The 23,955-nt window shown below is 37.0% G+C and overlaps 1 protein-coding gene across 6 annotated transcripts in view; it reads left to right on the top strand.

The window, feature by feature from the left end:
• The window catches only part of LOC132417749 (disintegrin and metalloproteinase domain-containing protein 5-like), a 143,994-nt gene that overhangs the window by 111,063 nt on the left and 8,976 nt on the right, over window positions 1-23,955 (top strand). For 4 of the 6 annotated variants that reach the window (XM_060001520.2, XM_060001524.2, XM_060001523.2 and 1 more), the window contains 3 exons: window positions 11,134-11,293; window positions 12,544-12,594; window positions 18,682-18,837. The exons of 1 other annotated variant lie outside the window; for it this stretch is intronic. In XM_060001520.2, coding sequence (XP_059857503.1) covers window positions 11,134-11,293; window positions 12,544-12,594; window positions 18,682-18,694 — 224 coding nt within the window. In that variant the 3' untranslated portion in view covers window positions 18,695-18,837. Of the gene's footprint in view, window positions 1-11,133; window positions 11,294-12,543; window positions 12,595-18,681; window positions 18,839-23,955 lie in introns of those variants that run through there. One more of the 6 variants, XM_060001525.1, reaches the window with a different exon arrangement.

Raw genomic sequence — 23,955 nt, 5'->3', positions numbered from 1 at the left:
GGGTCTCCTGCGCAGGCTGGGGGTGGTTGTGGCCCACTGCAGGGACAAAGACACTGGTGGCAGTAGTTCTGGGGCGTACTCATTGGCATGAGCCCTGCTGGAGGCTGCCATTTTCTCACCAAGACCTGGCCCCACCTAACTGCCTATAGGCTCCAGTGCTGGGATGCCTCGTGCCAAACAACAAACAGGATGGGAGCATGACCCCACCTATCAGTGAACAGGTTGCCTAAAGTCTTCCTGAGCCCACAGCCTCCCACTAAACACACCCCTTGACATGGCCCTGCCCACCATAGGGACAAGACCCAGTTCCACCCACCAGTGGGCAGGAACCAGCCCCTCCCATCAGGAAGCTGGCACAAGTCCCTTAGACCAGCATCATCCACCAGGGGGCAGACAGCAGAAGCAAGAAGAATGACAACCCTGCAGCCTGTGGAACAGAAACCACAATCACAGAAAGTTAGACAAAATGAGATGGCAGAGGAATATATCCCAGAGCAAGGAACAAGATAAAACCCCAGAAGAACAAGTAAGTGAAGTGGAGATAGGCAATCTACTCAAAAAAGAATTCAGAGTAATGACAGTAAATATGATCTAAAATCTTGGAAAAAGAATGGAGGCACAGACTGGGAAGATACAAGAAATGGTTAACAATGAGCTAGAAAATCTAAAGAACAGACTAACAGAGATGAACAGTAAAATAACTGGAATGAAAAATACACTAGAAGGAATCAATAGCAGAATAAATGTAGCAGAAGAACAGATAAGTTACCTGGAAGACAGAATGGTGGAAATCACTGCCAGGGAACAGAATAAAGAAAAAAGAATGAAAAGAAATGAGGAGAGTCTAAGAGACCTCTGGGACAACATTAAATGCATCTCATTATAGCAGTCCCAGAGGAGAAGAGAGAGAGAAAGGACCTGAGAAAATATTTGAAGATATAATAGCTGAAAAATTCCCTAACGTGGGAAAGGAAACAGTCACCCAAGTCAGGAAGCGCAGACTCTCAGGCAGGATGAACCCAAGGAGAAACATACTGAGACACATAGTAGTCAAATTGATAAAAATAAAAGACAGAGGAAATATAAAAAGCAACAAGGGAAAAGCAACAAATAAAATGCAAGGGAATTTGCATAAGGTTATCAGCTGATTTTTCAGCAGAAACTCTACAGGCCAGAAAGGAGTGGCATGATATATTTAAAGTGAAAGGGAAGAACCTGCAACCAAGAATACTCCACCCAGCAGGGCTCTCATTCAGATTTGACAGAGAAATCAAAAGCTTTACAGACAAGCCAAAGCTAAGAGAATTCAGCACTACCAGACCAGCTTTGCAATAAATGCTAAAGGAATTTTCTAGGTGGAAAAGAAAAGGCCACAACAAGAAACAAGAAATATATGAATGGAAAAGCTCACCAGTAAAGGCAAATATATAGTAAAGGTAGGAAATAATCTGCACGCAAATATATCAAAACCGGCAATTGTGAGAAGATAGTACAAATGCAGGATATTGGGAATGCATTTGAAATTAAAAGACTGGCAACTTAGAACAATCTTGTTTATATATACACTGCTATATCAAAACCTCATGGCAACCCTAAACTGAAGATCTACAGTAGATACATGCACAAAAAGAATAAGGGATCCAAACACAACAGTAAAGTTAGTTATCAAATCACAAGAGAAGAGAACAAAAGAGGAAGGGAAGAAAAAGACCAAAAAACCCCAAAACAATTAAGAAAATGGCAATAAAAACATATATATTGATAATTACCTTAAATGTAAATGGATTAAATCCTCCAACCAAAAGACAGAGACTGGCTGATTGGATAGAAAAACAAGACCTATATATATGCAGTCTACAAGAGACCCACTTCAGATCTAAAGACACATACAGATGGAAGTGAGGAGATGGAAAAAGTTATTCCATGAAAATGGAAATCAAAAAAAAGCTGGAGTGGCAATACTCATATCAGACAAAGTAGACTTTATAATAAAGACTGTTATAAGAGACAAAGAAGGACAGTACACAATGATCAAGGGATAAATCTAAGAAGACATAACAATTGTAAATATATATGCACCCAACACAGGAACATCTCAATATATAAGACAAATGTTAACAGATATAAGAGGAGAAATTGATAGTAACACAATAATAGTGGGGGACATTAACACCCCACTTACACCAATGAACAGATCATCCAGGCAGAAAATCAATAAGGAAATACAGGCCTTAAATGATACATTAGATCCTATGGACTTAATTGATATCTATATATCATTCTATCTGAAAACAGCAGAATACACACTGTTTTCATGTGCACCTGGAGTATTCCCAGGATAGATCACATCTTGGGCCACAAAGTAAGCCTCAGTAAATTTAAGAAAATTTAAATCATATCAAGCATCTTTTTTGACCACAGTGCTATGAGATTAGAAATCAACTATAAGAAACAAACTGTAAAATACTGTATTATTTACTACAGTCACCATGATGTACATTAAATCCTCATGATGTATTTATTTTGTAAGTGGAAGTTTGTACCTTTTGACCCCCTTCAGCCAATTTGCTCATCCCCCACCCCAATGTGTGGCAACCACCAATCTGTTCTCTGTATCTATGAGCTTGTTTTTTGTTTTGTTTTGTTTTTTAGATTCTACATGTAAGTAAGATCATATGGTATTTGTTTTTCTCTGTCTGACTTATTTCATTTAGCATAATGAAATATATGAGCCTTGAGGCTCATCCATGTTCTTGCAAATGCCAAGATTTTATTCTTTTTATGGCTGAATAATATTTCATTATATATATATATACATATATCACATTTTTGGTCAGGATGATGGATGATTGTTTCCATATCTTGGCTGCTGTAAATACTGCTGCAATGACCATGGAGGTATACGTATCTTTTTAAGTTAGTGTTTTCATTTCCTTTGGGTATATACCCAGAAGTCGAATTGCTGGATCATATGGTAGTTATATTCTTAAATTTTTTGAGGAACATGCATGCTGTATTCCATAGTGGCTAACCCAATTTACATTCCAACCAACACTGCATGAGGGTTTCCTTTTCTCTACATCCTCACCAACACTTGTTATTTCTTATCTTTTTGAGAATAGCCATTCTGACAGGTGTGAGGTAATATCTCATTGTGGTTTTGATTTGAATTTTCCCAATGATTTGTGACGTTGAGCATCTTATCATATACCTGTTGGCTATTTGGATGTCTTCTTTGGAAAAATGTCTATTCAAATCTTCTGCCCACTTTTTAATTGGATTTTTTTTTTGTTTTGCTCTTAAGTTGTATGACATCTTTGTATATTTTGGATATTAACCGCTTATCAGATGTATGATTTGCAAATATATTTTCCCATTCACTAGGTTGTCTTTTCATTTTGTTGCTAGTTTCCTTTGCTGTGAAATAGCTTTTACATTTGATGTTTTGCTACTTGTTGATTTTTGCTTTAGTTGCCTTTGCTTTTGGTGTCAGATTCAAAAAATCATCACCAAGATTAAAGTCAAGGAGTTTACTGCCTATATTTTCTTCTAGGAGTTTTATGGTTTCAGGTCTTACATTCAACTCTTTAATCCATTTTGAGTTAATTTTTATGTGTTGTGTAAGATAGTGGTCCAGTTTCACTCTTTTACATGTAGCTGTTCAGTTTTCCCAACACAATTTATTGAAGAGACTATCCTTTCTAGATTGTATATTTTTGGCTCCTTTGTTATATGTCAATTGACCATATATGCATGGTTTATTTCTAGGTCCAAATTATTTTTGGCATGTTGTACAATATGCTATGTTTTGGTTACTTACATATCTAGTCTAGTTGTATACGTTCCTCCATCTGTCACTAGGAACAGTCATTTAGCCTTCTTGTTCAGTGATGTCTGGGTCATGCTGGTGTTAGTATTGTCGTCATTCTGATTTTTATTATCTGAGCTCTTAGAAAAGATCACAATATTGACAATATGAAAAATTAGTGCTATCTTGACACAAAGCACAACAGTTAATCCACAGACTAAGTCAAAGATGTACTGTTCACATGAATGATTTCAATACCCTTAGGTTGCACACTTAAGTCACATCACTCAGAGTGAACATCAGTAGTCAGAGTTAAAAACAGCAACAGCAACTGCAGATAATCTATGCTATATTCACTTGACACCAAAACAATGTTGCTCTTAGTTCCTGGGTATTTTTTTTAAGCTTCTGTATGAATTTTGTTTTGTGCTTCCAAACTTCCAAGCCAGTTTCTAAAAATCAGAAAATTTCCCATCCTGTTAATGGATGCCCCGGTATATAAGGCTTTCCTGACAACACTTGGAACAGTGCCAGGCCAACAGTCATGGTTAGTTACCCTAGGCCACTTTAGGTCCAAATGGCAGTACTGTGGTTGCACCTGAGCCTGGGCTCAGAGGAAACCTTCCAATACAACTAGTTTCTTTTAGTCAGCTGCCGTAGGCTGTATTCATCCCCTCTATTCTGGGGCCTGTAGGTCTACCCCGAAAGCCCTGGGCTGGTATGCCAGCTGACTGCCTGTTCTGTGCCCAAATTATCTCCTTGGGGCCCTGTACCCAGTCAAGGAAACCCTGGGCTGCTGATGGGCCTGGACTCCATGTGGGAGACGCCCTTGTGATGCTGAATGCATTTGGGGGCATAAAGAGTTTGAGAGGCAAGGTGATCCCAAGGAATCCAAGTTTGCTTTATATCCTCATTTTATTTATTTTGAATATCACTGACTTATGTTAACAGTATGTGGCCTGGAAAAACCTCAAATTATGGAATTTATCCTGGCCTTATTTGTAACCAGTATCTTATTGTCTTTTGTTAATATTTCATGGATATTTTCAAAGAATGTGTAATCTGTTTTTACAGCATTACATACAAAGATATAACATATGTACATAATTAAATATAATTAAATATATATGTGGTTGTGTGTATGACTTACTTGTTTGCATATTCTAGAATCTAAATCCTCATATATTTTTGTTAACTTGTCTACTTGGTATATAAAATTTATACATCAAGTTTATTTAATCTTATATTATAATTTTTCTTTTAATAATTTTTATATAATCTTAACCCCAGAAGTTAACCACTGCTAATATTATATATTATTATTGATTTTTCAGGTGTTATTATCAACCTTTTAAATCTATGACAAGCCAACAGTAAAAAAATTTCCACTCGCATTTCTTTAATTTCATGAGGCTTCCCAATTATCTTACGGTTGTAGGAAATTTATAATTATTCTGCATATTTTTCTTTCATTACCCTTGACAATCACTTCTAGTGATATTTTTGACCTTTTCTAACACACATACATTTTTGTATGTATATGTTTAATTGTTAAACATGCATAACATAAAATTTACCATTTTAACCATTATTAAATGTATGGATCAGTGACATTAAATATATTGGTGTACACTGTTGTAAACCCACCATCCATCTCCAGAACTCTTTCATCTTGCAGAACTGGAACTCTATATTCATTAAACGATAATCCCCCATTCCTCTCTTCCTCAACCCCTGGAGGCCACCATTCTACTTTCTGTTTCTATGAATTTGACCACTTTCACATACCTTATAGAAGTGGAATTATACATTATTTGTCCTTTTATTTGTGGTTTGTTTCATTTAACATAATGTCTTCAAAGTTCACCCATGTTGTAGCATGTCAAAATTTCGTTCGATTTTAAGACCATATAATATTCGGTTGCATGTATATATCACATTTGGTTTATCCATTGATCTGTTGATGGATACCTGGCTTACTTCCGCATTTTGACTATTGTGGATAATGATGCTGTGAATGTGGGTGTACAAATATCTGTTTGAGTCCATGCTTTCAATACTTTGAGTATATACCTAAATGTGGAATTGCTGGATAATATAGTAATCCTATATTTAACTTTCTGAGGAACCACCAAACTCTTTTTCATAGAGGCTGAATCATTTTACATTCTCATCAATGAGTTTTCTAATTTCTCCATATCCTCACCAACTTTTCTTTTTATAGTAACCAACCTAATGAGTGTAAGGTGATAACTCACTGTGGTTTTGATCTCTCTATGGGTATATCAGGATCTATGGATCAAAAATTGCCAGTTTAATTTTTAAGAATATCATCATTTTGTTGAACGTTGTTATCGGAAGATCTGTTGTATTTTATTATCTTTTTTTTTTTTTTTTTTTTTTTTTGCGGTACGCGGGCCTCTCCCGTTGCGGAGCACATGGATCACGGGCCCAGCCACTCCGTGGCATATGGGATCTTCCCGGACCGGGGCACGAACCCGTGTCCCCTGCATTGGCAGACGGACTCTCAACCACTGCGCCACCAGGGAAGCCCGATCTGTTGTATTTTAAATTGCTACTTTTTATAGGAAACCTGATTTTTTGTGTGTACATTTTATCAATGGACTATCATCATTTTCAAAAGGCTTTTAGTTGATTTTTTTAGGGGGTTGATATTTTTTAAATGATATGAACTGAAGTTAATAATTTTGCCACACCTTTTTAATAATAATTTTCCTTTCTTTCCTCTTCTTCAGTTAATTTCACCTTATCTCTCTCTCATTTCATAATTGTATTGGGTAATCCATTCAGAATAACAGGAAATCATCATGAAAGAGGCTATCATTACTTCTTAGGAATACTTCTAATATTGTCTCATGAAAAGGCTGCTCCTTTTGATTCAATATTTATCTTGTTGAGAAAATATTTATCTCTCCCAATTTTATTTAAAATCAGGAATGTATTTTGGGCTTTATTAGATATGTGTAAGGCATCTATTGAACTGATTATATTGTCTTATATTGCCTTTGAAGATTTTCTAATACTAAACCATCTTGTCTTCTAGTCTGAAGTTCTCTAGACTATTAGGTAATGAATATCGCTAGGAAGGAAAGTGTTTTTTTTGAAGTACAGTCAATTTACAATGTATTAGTTTCACGTTTACAGCATAGTGAGTCAAAGTTTTTATAGACTATAGTCCATTTAATGTTATTAGGATATTGGCTCTATTCCCTGTGCTGCACAAATATAACCTTGTAGCTTATTTTCTACATAGAAGTTTATACCTTTTAATCCCTTTCCCCTCCCCCCTTCCCACTGTCCACTGGTAATCACTTGTTTGGTGTTCCACAGCTAGTTCTCCCTTCAATGGATGGCCTAGGGAATAAATGACCTCATCCATTCTTTCATGAAAATACACTATTAGTCTGCTTGGTTGCCATAACAAAATGCTACAGACTGGGTGTCTTAAACAATAGAAATTTATTCTCTCACAGCTGTGGAGGCTGGGAACCCATGATCGAGGTGCTGGCAAATTCGGTTTCTGGTGAGAGCTCTCTTCCTGGCTTGCATATGGCTGCCTTCTTGCTGAGTCCTCTGTGTGTGTGGAGAGAGAAAGCTCTCTGGTGTCTCCTCCTCCTCTTATAAGAACATCAGTTCCATCAGATTAGGACCCCACCCTTATGATCTCAACCCTAATTACCTCCCAAAGGCCTCATCTCCAAATACCATCACACTGGGGTTTAGGGATTCAAATCAGCATATGAATTTGGGGGAACACTATTCAGTCCATAACATTCCATCGTATGGCTCCCCAAATTCATGTCCTCCTTTTATGCAGAATATGTCCACCCCATCTCAGTAGCTCCAAAAGTCTTAACCCGTTTCAGTATAAATTCCAAATACAACGTCTCTTCTAAATATCATCTACATCAGGAATGGGTGAGACTTGAGGTATGATTCATCTTGAGGGAAAATTCTTCGCCATTTATGAACGTGTGAAATCAGACAAGTTATGTGCTTCCAAAAAACAAAGGTGAGACAGGCATAGGATAGACATTCTTGTTCCTAAAGGGAGAAATTGGAAAGAAGAAAGGGGTGACAGATCCCAGTAAATACAAATAAAACCTAGCAAGGCAAATTCAATTCGATTTTAAGGTTGGAAGATAATCCTCTTAGGTTTGATTTTCTGCCCTCCAGGCCCATTGGGGTAGCAGCATAACCCCAGAGCCTGCAGTACAGGCTACCCTACTCCTTCAGCTGTGGATAGAGGCCCCATCCATACTGCTCTTTGGAGTGGCCCTGCCCCTCTCAACCACTGGGCGGGGGAGCTTGGCCCAGCAGTGTTTCTGCTGGTGTAATCTCATCCTTATTCCTGAGGTGGTTCACATGCACAGTCTCTTTATCAGATGATTTTCCATCCACACTTTTGGTATGTTCTCTCTAAACATGTTTTCCCATTTTTTGCAATATGGATGGACTGAGAATTCTCCAAATCTTTAAGTTCTGGTACCTCCCTGTGTCACGCTTACTTCTTCAGTTTATCTCCTTCTCTCACATATTACTATAAGCAGTCAGGAGTACCCAGACTACATCTTCAACATTTCACTTAGAAATCTTCTCAGCTATTATCCAGTTTCATGGCTCACAAGTTCTATCTTCCATAAAACACGAGGTTACAATTTAGCCAAGTTTTTTGCCACTTTACAGCAGGAGTTGCCTTTTCTTAATCATTTTCCTTTTCTGTCTAAAATCTCACCAGAAACAACTTTCATGTACATATTTCTACCACCATTCTGTTCATGATTATCTTTTTACTCTCTAAGAAGATGTAGGCTTTCTCTTCTGCTCTCCTCTTTTCTCCCTGAGCCCTCACCAGAGTTGCTTTCACCGTCCATGTTTCTACCAACAGTCTCTTCAGATTAATCTAGGAGTTTTCTAAAATGTGCCTCAAAATTCCTCTAGCCACTACCCATTACGAGTCCCAAAGCCATTTCCACATATTTAGGTATTTATTATAACAACACCCTGCTTCTTGGTACCAAAATCAAAATTCTCCAGAGAAACAGGATCAATAGTATGGAGAGAGAGAGAGAGAGAGAGAGAGATGTTTTAGAAGGGACTGATTGGCTCATGTGATTACGGAGGCTGACAAATCCCAAGATGTGCAGAGTGAGTCAGTAAACTGCAGCTCCAGGAGAGCCAATGGTGCAATTTTTGTGTGAAGGGCAGCAGGCCTGAAGGTCAGGAAAGCTGATGTCTCAGTTTGGGTACCTCAGGCAGGAAGGATCTTCCCATATCCACTGGAGGGTCAGTGTTTTTGTTTTATTAAGGCCTCCAGGATGAGGCCCACCCACGTTAAAGAAAGCTACTGCTTTACTCAGTCTACTGATTTGAATGTTAATCTCATTTGAAAACACCCCATAGAAACACCCAGAATAATATTTGACCAAATATCTGAGGTCATCGTGGCCCTGTCAAACGGATGCATAAAATTAACTGTTACATATATGAACAGTGTTTGCTAGAGAAAGATAACAGGAGTCCCTCTCTATAAAATGTTTTTGGCAGGATATACTTATCCGTATATATAGATTATTCTATGTAAACCTGGACTTATGGTGGAATAGCTGGCTGGAGAAACTTGGTAATCATGTAAACTGTGTAACTAACAGTGCAAAAGTGAAATGACTATTTATGAGCAATCTTGTGTCTACTTTACACAAAGCTCTCCATCTGTGTTTTCTGTAATCAATCTGAATGTGGCACAGGGTGGAGGATAGGGAAGCTTTGGGAGCTGCCGCTGATGCATGCTGGCTCCTCCAGGGAAAAATCTTTTATTTCTATACCTGATATTTACCCATGAAGTTTGGTATGGGTAAGATCTATGTTTTGGGGAGTTTGATATGACAGTTAAACGCTTGAGTCATAAAGGCTAAGACACTTTGGGGTCATAAAAGGAAGGAGGTGAAAAACCATGAACAATAGTTAAATGACTGGATGATTCCCTGAGGCATCTTTAGAAGGAGGTAGAAGCCTTGAGGCAGACTACTGGGGACTAGTTTAACCAATGGGAAATGGAGATTCCGAGTAATTAACTTAATGAAGGTCACCAAACTGAGAGGAGAGTTAGTAGAAAATATTCTTTGTTGGCTGGTATAAATAAGTAGTGCTTGTTAAAACTAGACAGTATAAGCGAAAGAAGTGAGACCAGTTTTTCCTACTTAGACTTCCAAGGCCACCTGGGCATATATTACATTCATTTTCAAATAACCCATGTGGTATCACTGATTACCCGGAAGACTATACACATAGCTGAGAATCAATCTGCAGTATATGGCCAGAGAGGCTGATCTCTTCATCTGATTCACTTGTTTTCTAATTACAAATATCACGTAATCTTTGTCTCGAAGATACTGGGAGCCCCAAGCGCATGCACAAAGCTGACTGAAAAAGAAAATGTTGCTCCTACCTTGAACTTGCTTAAAACAAACACATGGGGGAAAAGGGAGAAGTGCTGGGACAGTAGTAGGAGAAGTATTTTGAGCCTCAGCGGTCATCCACACTGTAGCTGGGGAGTTGCTCTTCTGACCGTCAGCTCCTCCAGTGCGGCGAAGTGATAGAGTCACAGTTCATATCAAATAAAAGGAAGCATACCAACAAATTGTGGAGAAAGCAGAACTCGATACGTTATGAATCCGGAAAGGTGAATGCAGATGTCAGCTGAGAATCTACAAGAACAGATGAGGAAAATGTAGATATTAGCACTAGTCAGTCAGAAGTGGGTCAAAGCCAAGCTTAGCCATGCATTCTATAAAATAATTCTAGAGCCATTTTAACAATTTCCTATTGCTGCATATTTGATTAACGAACTTAAGTTTAGAGACTACTGATTTTTAATTTTTAGGAAAAAAATTGTAGTAATGTAAGAGAAATTAAATGCCAGATACCCCAGATTTAATTCTCACATACAGGTACAATCCAATACTCTTTGTGATATACATGTTTGAGCCTCGGAAACCCTGTATCAGAACAGAATTGAAGAAATATTTGCAAGTATTAAGTATGTGGTCCATGAAAGAACATTACTACCTTCAATCAAGGAAATCACCATTGGGTGGAAGTTTGAAAACTCAAAAACATCAGAAAAGCGCTAGTAACAGCCCATTTTATATATTAGTTTAGGTTTTCAGATTTTATTATATTCACAGTCTATGTGAATGAAATTTTTAGTTTTGGGGAATATTGTTGGTAATGATACCCCTCCACCTTTTGATTTGGTTAATAAAATCTCTGACATAATTTGAAATGGATGCTTTCCATTCTAGGTAAAAAGTTATTGCTGCAGAGATCTCTCAGTCTTCCAAAACACAGATTTCAACTGATTTTCTACGCTTCTCTACCTGTGTTCATCATTATTATTGCTATTATAATAAAACAGAGTAAAATAAGGGAGCTATGCTACAGAGGAGAACCTGAAAGTGAGAGGTATATATATTTTAATTCTTATTAAATTAAATAAGTCAAGCAAAAAGTAGTCAGGTTTCATCAGGAATAAGCTAAAACTGTAGGTAAAACAATATGAGTATGGCCCAGGGATACATTTCAAACTAGCTTGGTGTTTTCATGTTTTCTCTGGTTTTACTCATTACTAAAACCATTCATTTTACCACCAGTATCACTTGAGGAGGAGATATGGGTGCCAAGGGTATTGTGGAGGTTTATTCGTCCTCTTAATCCACTGATTCTGTCTAAATAGTCAAATTGTCCATGAGCTTCATGAGAATAAATAACACTGCATTTAAAAAGTAAATAAATAAATAAAATTTTAAGATATAGATCCTCAGACCAGTGGTAAATAACTTTATCAGAACAGCCCACTCAACTAGATATAATACCTATGAACCTGCCTGCATAATATTTATTTTCCTAATTATTGCTGATTTGTCCAGTCACTTCTCAGCTAGAAATTACATGTGTAATTCATACTAATCAGGTTAGGAAACAGGAGGAAGCATCATGGAGTGGGGAGAAAATTATATTTAGCCTCAGAAAACCTGGTTTCAACTCCTAAGTCTTACATATCTTGCTAACTATGATATCTTGAGCAAGGGATTTAATCTTTATGTTCTTAAAATTATTCTCTATAACTCTACAAAATGTGAGATAATAGCTTTCCAATGTATCATAAACTTTTGGGTACACCAAATTAATAAATGAAATCACCATATTATCTGTAATCAGTTACACAACTATTTAAACATCATTATTGAGCCCCTTAGTCATAATTTACTGTATTCTTCCAGAGAGGTATTTACCTCTAGTTTTACCTTCCAAGAAGTGATATGAAGAGAAGATCTGAGTATGTTACGAGAGGATGAAAGAAATCTGTAGAAATATATGGAAAAATTAACTGAAATTTTTGACTGCTACTTTATGGTTTTGGTTTAATTTGGCCTGAGGAGTTAGTGATATCATAGAATCAGGGGGCCTATCTGTAAAATTGAGTAAATGTGAAATGAGGATGTGAGGATTTTGTCAACAAAGCAAGGTGGCTGATGGCATTTGTTCTAATATTGAGATGGTACCAGTTTTATTTTATTTTGCTGGAAGGAGACATTTTATGTAGTGAATCACTCTGTTTCTTTGAAGAACATTTTTTGTTCAAATAGTCACTTAATTGTTCAACATTTTTAAATTCCCCCACTTATTTAAAATAAACTTTATCGATGTTATAGGTCTGTGTCGGAAGAAAGCAGCAGTAACAGCAAGTTGTCACTCAGTGTAAGGTGAGTGTAGAACGAGTGATTGATTAACCATTTGGCATCATACCTTTTGATCATTATTGAAGGAGCACTTAAAAATTGTTAGCTTGAAACCAAAACATTTGTTAATAATATTCTTTGTGGTTCCCATTGTAGGTGATTTTATAATGCTAAACAATAAAACTTGATTTCATTATGTCTCAACCTCTCCTCCCTGACCTACACCAAAGGAGTGATTTTTGTGCACCCACACTAACATTTATGACCACATAAGTTTTAGGATTCTTTTTTTTTTTTTTGAGGTTTGGTAAGCAGCACTTATATGTTGATGACATTTTACTGCCACATAATAAGAGGACTGATATTATAAAAATGTCAGATGTGCTTATAGTTATAATATTATCTCAGAAAAAAATTATTGCTAATAAGATAGAGCCTTGGAGTTTTCATTCATTTTACTGTCTTAAGATCCCAAATAACAACCGAACTTTACACATCAAGGAATGAAGAAAAGAACAAACTAAGCCCAAAGTAAGTGAAAGGAAGGAAATAGTAAAGGTCAGAGGAGATACGAACAAAATGAAGAAGAAAAAAGCAATTTTAAACATCAACAAAAGTAAGCATGTTTTTTGAATAAAGAAAGAAACCTTTAGCTAGACCATCTAACACAAAAAGAGAGAAGACTAATATAAATAAAACCAGAAATAAGAGGGGAGACATTACAAATGATACTATACAAATAATCTTTTTATAGTTTATAGTTCATGAAAGATTACTGTGAATATTTGTATGCTAAGAAACTGAAGAACCAAAAAGAAATGAATACATTCCTGGAAACATACAACCTGCCTAGATTAAATCATGAAGAAATAGAAAGTGAGCAGATTAAAAACTAGTTAAGGAGATTGAACCAGTAACTAAAACCCTCCCAACAAAGAAAAGCCCAGGACAGATTGGCTTTACTGGTGAATTCTGCCAAACATTTAAAGATGGATTAAAGCCAATATTTCTAAAATTCTTCCAAAAAGTAGAAAAGGAGGTAACACTCATTTTATGAGGCCAGCATTACTCTGATACCAAAATTGATAAGGGCACTACAGAAAAAGGAAACTACAAGCTAATATCTGTGATGAATATAGATGCAAAAATTCTCAACAAACTACTAGCAAAGCAAATTCAACAGCACATGAAAAGGATCATGCACCATGAGAAAGTGACATCATGGGAGTGCAAGGATGGTTCGACATATGAAAATCAGTCAATGTGATAACCCACCACATTAACAAAATGACGAATGAAAATGACAAGATCGTCTCAATAGATACAGAAAAAACGTTTGACAAAATTCAAAATGTTCTTACGATATATTCTTTCCACAAATTAAGAATAGAAGGAATTTACAGCATGATAAAGGCCATATATGAGAAGCTAACAGCTAATATCATAGTCAAACTGAAAACGTTGAAGCATTTCCTCTAACATCAGGGACAAGGTAAGAATGCCCACTGGCACCATATGTATTCAACCTAGTACTGGAAGTATTAGCCAGAGCAATTAGGTGACAAAAGACATCTACATCAGAAAGGAAGAAGTGAAGTTGTTTTTGTTTTCAGATGTCATGTTCTTACACATAAAAAACCCTAAAGATTCCACAAAAAATTATTAGAACTAATAAACAAGATTAATAAAGCTGCTGGCTCCAAGATCATTGTACAATAATCAGTTACATTTCTATATACTAAAAATAAGCTATCTTAAAATGAAGTTCAGAAAACAATCCCATAGATAATTGGATCAAAAAATAAAATACTTACAAATAAACTTAACTAAGAATGTGAAAGACTTGTGTACTGATAACTACAAGAAAGCAGTGAAAGAAATGGAAAGACATCCTGTGTTCATGGGCTGAAACAATTAATATTGTTAAAATATCCATACCACTCAAAGGTATCTACAAATTCAATGAAACCCCTCTCAAAATTCCAGTGGCATTTTTCACAGAGATATTAAAAAAATTCTAAAATTTATGTGGAACCACAAAGGACCCTCAATAGCCAAAACATTTTGAGAAAGAACAAAGCTGGACGCATCATACATCCTGATTTTAAAATATATTGCAAATCTACTGTAATCAAAACAGTATGGTACTGTTATAAAGACAGATAAAGACCAATGGAACAGAATAGAGAGCCCAGGATTCAATCCCCACATAGATGGTCAAATGACCTTTGAAAGGGTACTAAGAATATGCAGTGGGACATGTTGGTGGGAAAACTGGATAGCCACATGCAAAAGAATGAAATTGAACCCTTACATCATACACAAAAATCAACTCAAAGTGGATTAAAAGTGACCCCAAAGTGTAAAACTCCTAGAAGAAAACATAGGGGGAAAACTTCATATCATTGGTCTTCACAATGAATTTTTGGGTTGATATCAAAAGTACAGGCAACAAAAGCAAAAAATAGACAAGTGGGGCTCCATCAAACTAAAAAGGCTTCCGCACAGCAAGGGAAACATTTAATAGAGTGAAAGAGCAACCTATGGAATGGGATAAAATATTTTTAAACCATGTATCAGAAAAAGGGTTAATAACCAAAACACATAAGGTACTCCTACCATTGATACAAAAAAGAAAATAAAACCTGATTTTAAAATGGGCTAAAGACTTGAATAGATGCTTCTCCCAAAATACCATACTTAGGGCCAACAGATATAGGAAAAGATAGCTCAGATCACTAATCATCAGGGAAATTCAAATCAAAACCATATGAGGTATCACCTGTTAGAATGGCTATTATAAAAAAAAAAACCCCACAAAAGTCAACAAGTGTTGGCAAGGATGTGGAGAAATTGGAATCATTGTACAATGTTGATGGGAATGCAAGATATTGTGGCCACTGTGCAAAACTGTTGGAGATTCCTCAAAAAATTAAAAATAGAACTACTGTATGACCCAGCAATCCTACTTCTGGATATTTTTCCGGAAGAATTGAAATCAGGATCTCAAAGCAGTATTAGCATTTTCGTGTTCATTGCAGCACCACTTACAATAGCCAAGTTGTGAATACAAGCTAAATGTCCATCATTGGATGAATGGATAAAGAAAATGTGGTATATACATATAATGGAATGTTGTTCAGCCATTAAAAAGAAGGAAATCCTGCATTTATGACAACATAGATGAACCTTGAGGACATTATGCTGAGTGAAATAAGCCAGTCACAGAAGGACAAATAACTGCATGATTCCACTTAAGCTATCTCAAATAGTGAAGCTCGTAGAACTGAGAGTAGAATGGTTGTTGCTTCAGGCTGGGATGACAGTAAAGTGGGATGTTGCTAATCAATGAGAATGACGTCTCAATTGTGCAAAATCTAGAGATCTGCTGTACAACGTTGTCCCTATTGTTAAAAATGTATGCTTAAATTTTTGTTAAGAGAGTAGATCTCATTTAAATGTTCTTAAGCACAGTAGAATAAAATTTTTAAACCTTGAGGAAGTTTTGCTTCACAAAAGACACCCTTATGAAGGGGAAAAGGGAAGCCACAATGTGGGAGAAGATGTCTGTAATACATATTTCCAATGAAGAACTCATACTCAGAATATATACAGAATCCCTGTAAACCAGTAACTAAACACGGGAAAGCCTAATAGGCAAAATATTTGAAAAGACGCTTCACAAAAGATGATATCAAAGGAGCTCAAAACATGAAAAATTGCTCAACATCACTAATCATCAGAAAGAGACAAATTAAAATAAAAACGAGTGTCCCCTACACACCTATAAGAGTGGCTAAAATTAAAAGAACAGGCAACCTCAAGTGTTGGTTAGAATATCAAGCAACAAGGACTCTCACACACTGCAGGCAGGAGCATATATTTTATCACTTTAATACTTTTATTACAGTTCAGCAGTTTAGCATCTTCTAAAGTTATCAGGTTTCAGTTGTTTACAATTTTCATTTTTAAAACTATCATGCTTACATTTTATATTTACTTTATATTATAACTAAACTTTTATTTCCTAGAATTTTGCAAAGGAGATTTTCCATAAATTTTGAGTCTAATTACCTAAAATATTTTTTTCCTTTTCCATTTAATTTGAATCTGCTTGTCTTTACTTCTGTTTTTATACTTTTAACTTTAAATCTTATTCTTTTCTTTTCAAATATCAATAATCTGTATATAGGTAAGCTTCTGTATATTTAACATAAATTCACTATTTTTTATATAAAAGGGTAGGAAAAATTGAGAAAAAGATTCTGAAATTCATATGAAAGGAAAGTAGGGATAACCAGGTAAACTTTAGAACTAACAATTAGTTAAAATTTAGATCTTTTTATTTTCAGAAAGCGTCTTTCTGATTTTTAATGATTATCAAGTATTTATTAAAATATCTAAAATACCTTGGTAGGTATATGAATTAAAGATAAATTTCTCATAATCACAATACCCAAAGAAAAGTTCCATTAACAATATAGATGTATATATTCTTAAAAATTTTTTCTAAAGAATAAACATAGGGCTTCCCTGGTGGCGCAGTGGTTGAGAGTCCACCTGCCGATGCAGGGGACACGGGTTCGTGCCCTGGTCCGGGAAGATCCCACATGCCACGGAGCGGCTGGGCTCGTGAGCCATGGCCGCTGAGCCTGCGCGTCCAGAGCCTGTGCTCCGCAACGGGAGAGGCCACAACAGTGAGAGGCCCGCGTACCGCGCAAAAAAAAAAAAAAAGGAAAAATAACATTTAAAAAATCCATTATTATGAATATGTAAACTACTTCCAGTTTTTCTGTATTATGAACACCCTCTAATAAACATCCTTATATTATTATATAAATTATAATAGTCTAAATAATAAACTAAAGGCTATATAAATTATAGCCTCAGGGTAAATCCCTAGAAGAGAGCTTGATCAAAGCATAAATATAATATTTACACTCTTGCTTTTTGATATCTACTGCCAAATTACCTGATTGTAATGATGACCACCAATCCATTTGTGTCAGGTTGTAACCTTCATAAGTTATTTTTAGTCATTTGTACATTTGAGTGATGTGCTTTCTAGTTTATCTTAAATTTTACTTTTTCACTATTGTATTGAATTTTCTTTATTTTCCACTGTGTCACTTAGTAATAAGCTGTTTCTTAAATGAGTATGTAATAGAAAGAAAAATATGTAATATAAAAGTAAGGGATTAGAGGCATTTTTGAGACTTCCTTTAGTATGAGGGATGCTTAGTGTACGTTTACCTTTTCCCATCTCTCTCGCTCCACTGATTTTTTTTGTTATGTAAGTTGGGAGTTTAGACCTAGCCTAATGTTAATAAATTCCTGTTTTTTAAACATTATTTTCTTGGTTCCAAAAACACTTTATCATTTTCAGTTTTGTGCTGAGGTTTACAACAAACATTTGACTCTATTTTATGCTTAACTGTTTTCATCATTCATAATTCTGATGGATTATTTTCGATTTTAATGACAATAAGATTCTTTTTAGTCCGGAGAGCTTGGGATACCCAAATCTTGCCTTGACTCTCCTCTCTTGATTTATTCAATAAAATTGCACGTGCTTGTGAGTAGGTGAATCATTCTGTTTCTTATTATAGCAGTACAAGTAATAAACGTTCATTTAAAAATATTCAAAAGAATAAAAAAATTATCATCATTAATCTTAGCACCTAGGATGATCATTTTAAAATATTTCAATATATATAGATGTATATATGGTGTATATGTTGGTGTTTTATCTTTTATAAAATGTGATTGTACTTAGAAACATCACAATTTTTCATTTTTATTCTAAACTAAAATCCGTTTATATACTTAGAATGGAAATTTAAAGGCACTTTGCTTTATTGACCTAGTTACCAAAAATAGATAAACACTTAGGATATTTTAGGAAGCCACTCTAGTAGAAGACTAAGAATATTTGCAGTTGAAGGTAACAGATGATTTTTTTTTCTGGAATCAATTTTTATTTTCTTCATCCTTTCTCTTCAGTTTTCCATGCCTTTTAAATAAATTCTTGTGTTAGAAATATGTGGGCTCCAAAAAAAATAATAAATAACTGGTATTTTGTGGTGTGCTTTGTCTTGTTTTCCCTCACAGTAACAGTCTCTAACAATCTTGGCCTGAAGAGAGGATGGTACCAAATAAATCACCAGAAACTGGCCTAAACCAAGAAGGAAAAAACATATTTCTCGCTCGCCTCTGTTGTCACTGCTGAGGGTTAAATTATGAAATAATAAATCATCTGCCCCTGAATCACCTGAATTATGTCTGGTGTTTTCTCTGTATTTTCAGTTCCAACTTCCAACCTATCTACTCTAACTTGAATCCAGAAAAGGCTCTGAATTAGGTAAAAGCAGCCAAAGACCCTCACCCCATAAAGCCCTGAGGGCCTGCCAGTTGTGCCTCATGACCCCAGGGTAGAGAGCATCCCTTTTCCTTTCTGCTCTTTAGGTTGACCTGAATCTCCTCCCCACCCCCAGAAGTCTTAACCTTCCTCCTTCCTTGCAGAGCTTCTAAACTTCAGCTAGCCTGTGACTTGTCCCAGTGGCATTTACTCAGCTAGGAGTTGAATCCAGTGTTTCTCTTGTTACTGCTTCTCCTCTTTGAAAGCTGTGTACCCACTTTAGTGTATTCAGATTCCTTTTTTTTAATTATTAATTTTTACTGGAGTATGGTTGCTTTACAATGTTGTGTTAGCCTCCACCGCACAACAAAATGAATCAGCCATACACATACAGATATCCCCTCCCTTTTGGACTTCCCTCCCATTTAGATTACCACAGTGCATTAGGTAGAATTCCCTGTACTATACAGTATGTTCCCATCAGTTGTCTATTTTATACATAGTATCAATGTATGTGTGTCAGTCCCAGTCTCCCAATTCCTCCCACCCCACCCCTTTCCCCCTCTATTCCTTATTATAGATTCATTATTGATTATTTGTGTCAGCAGTTTTCAGATGGCTTAGATTCCCGCTAAGCAAGACCTACCTATGTCATGGATTTTACTTTAGTATTTTTATAGTATGTACCAAAGAATATTTTAATTTTCATTGAATTTTCCTCTTTGATCCATGGATTAATTAGAAAAGTATTACATCAAATATTTGGGGATTTTTATATATTTATAATATATTTGTCTTAAATTAACTTTCGTTAGAGAACATAATCTGAAATATTTCAGTCATGAGAAATTGGTTAAGAGTTATTTTATACCTAAGCATGTGGTATATATCATTAAAACTTTTATACATATTTAAAATGTATACATAAAAATGTATATTTAAAATGCAGAGGTTGGGTATACTGTTCTCTATATGAGGTAGGTCATGTGTTTTCATCATATTTTTCAAATCCCTCACATATTTGTTGATTTTTCTAATTTTTTTCTGATAATTTCCTTTTGTGTACTGAAGTTATACTAAGATTTATAAAATATTATAATTTTTGTGACTTTTAATTTTATGTGTCACCTTAACTGGGCTAAGGGATGCCCAGATAGCTGATTAAAACATCATTTCTGAACGTTTCTGTGAGGGAGTCTCTGGAAGAGGTTAGCATCTGAGTCAGAAGACTGAGTAAAGACCACTCTCAAAGATGCTGGTGGGCAGCATCTAATCCATTGAGCTCCTGAACAGAATAAAAGGACAGAGGAAGAGTGAATTTGCTCTGTGCTTGATTTGAGACTTCTATTTTCTCCTGCTTTCAGACATTGGCACTCCTGCTTTTCAGACTGGGACTTATACTGTCACTACCCCCATTCCCATTCTAGACTTTCAGACTTGGGCGGAATTCATCATCAGCTTTCCTGGTTCTCCAGTTTGTAGATGGCAGATCATGGGATTTCTTGGCCTCCATAACCACATGAGCCAATTTCTATAATCTCATGTCTCTCTCTCTCTCTCTCCCCCCCCCCATATATATAAATAATCTCCTGTTCTGTTTCTCTGGAGAACCCTGACTGATACAGATTTGGGGACTTAAAGGATGAGTTTTCTGAATTGGTTTTGGGATTCCTGGAACTGGCTTTGTAATCTGATTAAGTTTTAAGATGCTGTTGACTCAGGAACTTCCCTGGTGGTCCAGTGGTTAAGACTTTGTCTTCCAATGAAGGGGTGTGCATTCAGTCCCTGGTCAGGGAGCTAAGATCCCACATGCCTCGTGGCCAAAACTCCAAAACAGAAGCAATATTGTAAGAAATTCAATAAAGACTAAAAGAAAAAAGTTGCTGTTTACAGAGATATGCAAAATATCTGCTTTGGATACTTCTAATCAACCACTTATAGGAAGAAAGGAGCCACGTGACTCTATATGATATTTTTGAACATTTTTGGAAAATGAAGGAATATAATGACATTGGTTGATTTCTCCTAATGTTGCTGGACAACATAGGGAAAGGAAAAGATAAGTTCAGAGACCTGAATTCCCAGGTCAGGTGTTGCGTAAATGACCTAAAGGCTTCCAGGTGTGCCCTGAAGAAAGGACTTATCTCCTATAGCCCCAGGGCTGAAATTGCTGAAAATTAAATGGAGAACTTCGTCCTGGCTGATTTATAATGCAAGTTGACCTCCTGGCCTCACAGGGTGTCTGTTGTCAAAGTGAGGGCATTCATTGGGAAAGAATGAGACCCTATAAGGTGGGATGGAGATGTGTTGGAATATGCTGTTGAAGCCAGGGACACTGAGCCCCTAAATCCTGATGAGTCCTCATTGTGGAAGAGGCCTCCCAGCCTCAGCAAAAGTATTCTCCCCAACTCCAGTGGAATTGACCTTCTCACCCACAGTGCTGTCTCCACCCACAGTGGTTTCAGCCTTTCCACCTCAATTTGAGGGAATTAACCTTGAGGAAATGGTCTTGGACTCAAGACACTGCTGATTTTCCTCAGGACTGACCCCCACCATCCATCTTTGCTTCTAGACCTATAACTAGACTCAGTCTAAGCAGATTCCTGAAGGTGAGGTGAACTACACTCCAAAAGAACTAATTGAGTTCTCTGATTTATATAAGCAGACATCGAGAGAAGCTCTGTGGGAAGGGATATTAAGGGTGTGGGATAACAGTGGAAGGAACATAAACTTGCATCAAGCCAAATGTATTGACATAGGCTCACTAAGAAGAGATTCTGCATTTAATGCTGCAGCTTAGGAGTTAAAAGTGCTCTAACAGTTCGGTTGGTTGGCCAAAACATAGACCAAAAATAGCCATGATGAGCAAATTGTAAATGTCCAACCTCCTCTGATTTAATTTAGAGAAAGAGATTCAGAGGTTACTGTCACCATCAAGGACTTGAAAGATGTACAGGTGGTGGTTCCCACCACATACTCATTCAACTCTCCTATTTAGCCTGCAGAGAAGACAGATGGATTTTGGAGAATAAGCATGGATTACATTAAGCTTAACCAGGGGCTGACTCCAATTGCATCTGCCATACCAGTTGTGGTTTCATCGCTTGAGCAGATTAGCACGTCCTCTGGTCCCTGGTATGCAGCAATTTTTGTCAGCAGGCAAAGTCAGCAATACACCTTCACTGTCCTACCTACCGGGGTCTATCAACTCTCTAGCCCTATGTCATAATATAGATCTTCATCACCTTTCCCTTTCACAAGATATCATACTGGTCCATTACATTGATAACATGATGCTGATTGCACCTAGTGAGTGAGAAGTAGCAACTACTCTAGACTTATCATTAAGACATTTGCTGTCAGAAGGTGGGAAATAAATCTGACTAAAATTTTGGGGCCATCTATCTCGATTTCTAGTGAAATTTCTAGGAGATCGGTGGTGTGGGGCTTGTTGAGATACTCTTTTCTAAGGTGAAAGGTAAATTTTTGATTCTGGACAGTCCTATAGCCAAGAAAGAGGTGCAATGCCTAATGGGCTTCTTTGAATTTTGGAGACAGCATATTCCGCATTTGAGTGTGTTTCTTCAACCCATTTGCCAAGTGACCCATAAAGCTGCTAGTTTTGTATGGGGCCCAGAGCAGGAGAAGGCTCTGCAACAGGTCCAGGCTGCAGTGCAAGCTGCTCTTCCACTTGGGCCACATAAGCCAGCAGATCCAATGGTACTTGAAGTGGGAAGTGGCAGATAGGGGTGCTGTTTGGAGCCTTTGGCAGGCCCCATATGTGTATCGTGGTGCAGGCCATTAGGACTATAGAGAAAGGCCCTGACATAATCTAAAGAGAACTATTTTCCTTTTCAAAAACAACTTTTGGTCAGCTACTGGTAGAGCCTTAGTAGAGACTGAACACTTGACCATAAGCCACCAAATTATACTGCGGCCTCAGCTGTTGATCATAAACTATGTTTTCTGACCACCAAGTCATAAAATCGGGCTGCACAGAAACATTCCATCATCAAATGGAAATGGTAACTGTGATCAGGCCCAAGCAGGCCCTGAGGCACAGGTAAGTTACAAGAAGAAGTGGAATAAATGCCTATAGTCCCAACTACCACCACAGTGCCTTCTCTCAGCTTGCATTTATGGGCTCATAAGGAGTTCCCTATAATCAGTTGACAGATGATTCTGCCTGGTGTGCAGGCATCACTTGGAAGTGGAGAGCAGTAGCACTACAGCCCCTCTCTTGGACATCCTTGAAGGATAGTGGTGAAAGGAAATCCTATTAAAAGGGCAGAACTTCAGGCAGTGTACCTGGTTGTGCAATTTGCTTGGGAGGAGAAATAGCCAGACGTGTGATTATATACCAATTCTGGGCTGTAGCCAGTGGTTTGGCTGGGTGATCAGGGACTTGGAAGGAACATAAATGGAAAACTGATGACAAAATTATTTGGGGAGGAAGTATGTGGCTAGACCTCTCTGAATGGGCAAGAAACATGAAGACGTTTGTGTCCCATGTGAATGTTCACTAAGGGTGATCTCAACAGAGGACAATTTTAATAATCAGGTGGAAACGATGACCCATTTTGTGGATACTAGTCAGCCTATTTCCTAGCCATGCCTTTATCGTCAAATGGGCTAGTGAATAAAGTGATCGTGGTGGCAGGATGGGCTTAGCAACCTGGCAGCACCACTGCTGAGTGCCTAATCTTCCAGCAGCAGAGGCCAACACGGAGCCCAGGATACAGCACCGTTCTCAGGATGGTCAGCCACCTACCTGGTGGTGGGCTGATTACCATCAAGGAAGGGACAGTATTTTTTCCTTATTGGAATAGACACTCTGGGTTCAGGTTTACCTTCCCTATATGTAATGCTTCTGCCAAAACTGCCATCCATTGATTGACAGAATGACTTACCCACTGTCACAGTATTCTGTGCAGCATTGCTTCTGATCAAGGAACTAAATTCACAGCAAAAGAATTGCAGCAGTGGCCCTGGGCTCATGGAATTCACTCGTTCCCCACCATCCTGAA

Source organism: Delphinus delphis, chromosome 21, assembly GCF_949987515.2.
Source record: "Delphinus delphis chromosome 21, mDelDel1.2, whole genome shotgun sequence".
In the NCBI taxonomy this organism is placed as follows: domain Eukaryota; kingdom Metazoa; phylum Chordata; class Mammalia; order Artiodactyla; family Delphinidae; genus Delphinus; species Delphinus delphis.
This window is presented reverse-complemented; position numbering and strand designations above follow the sequence as displayed.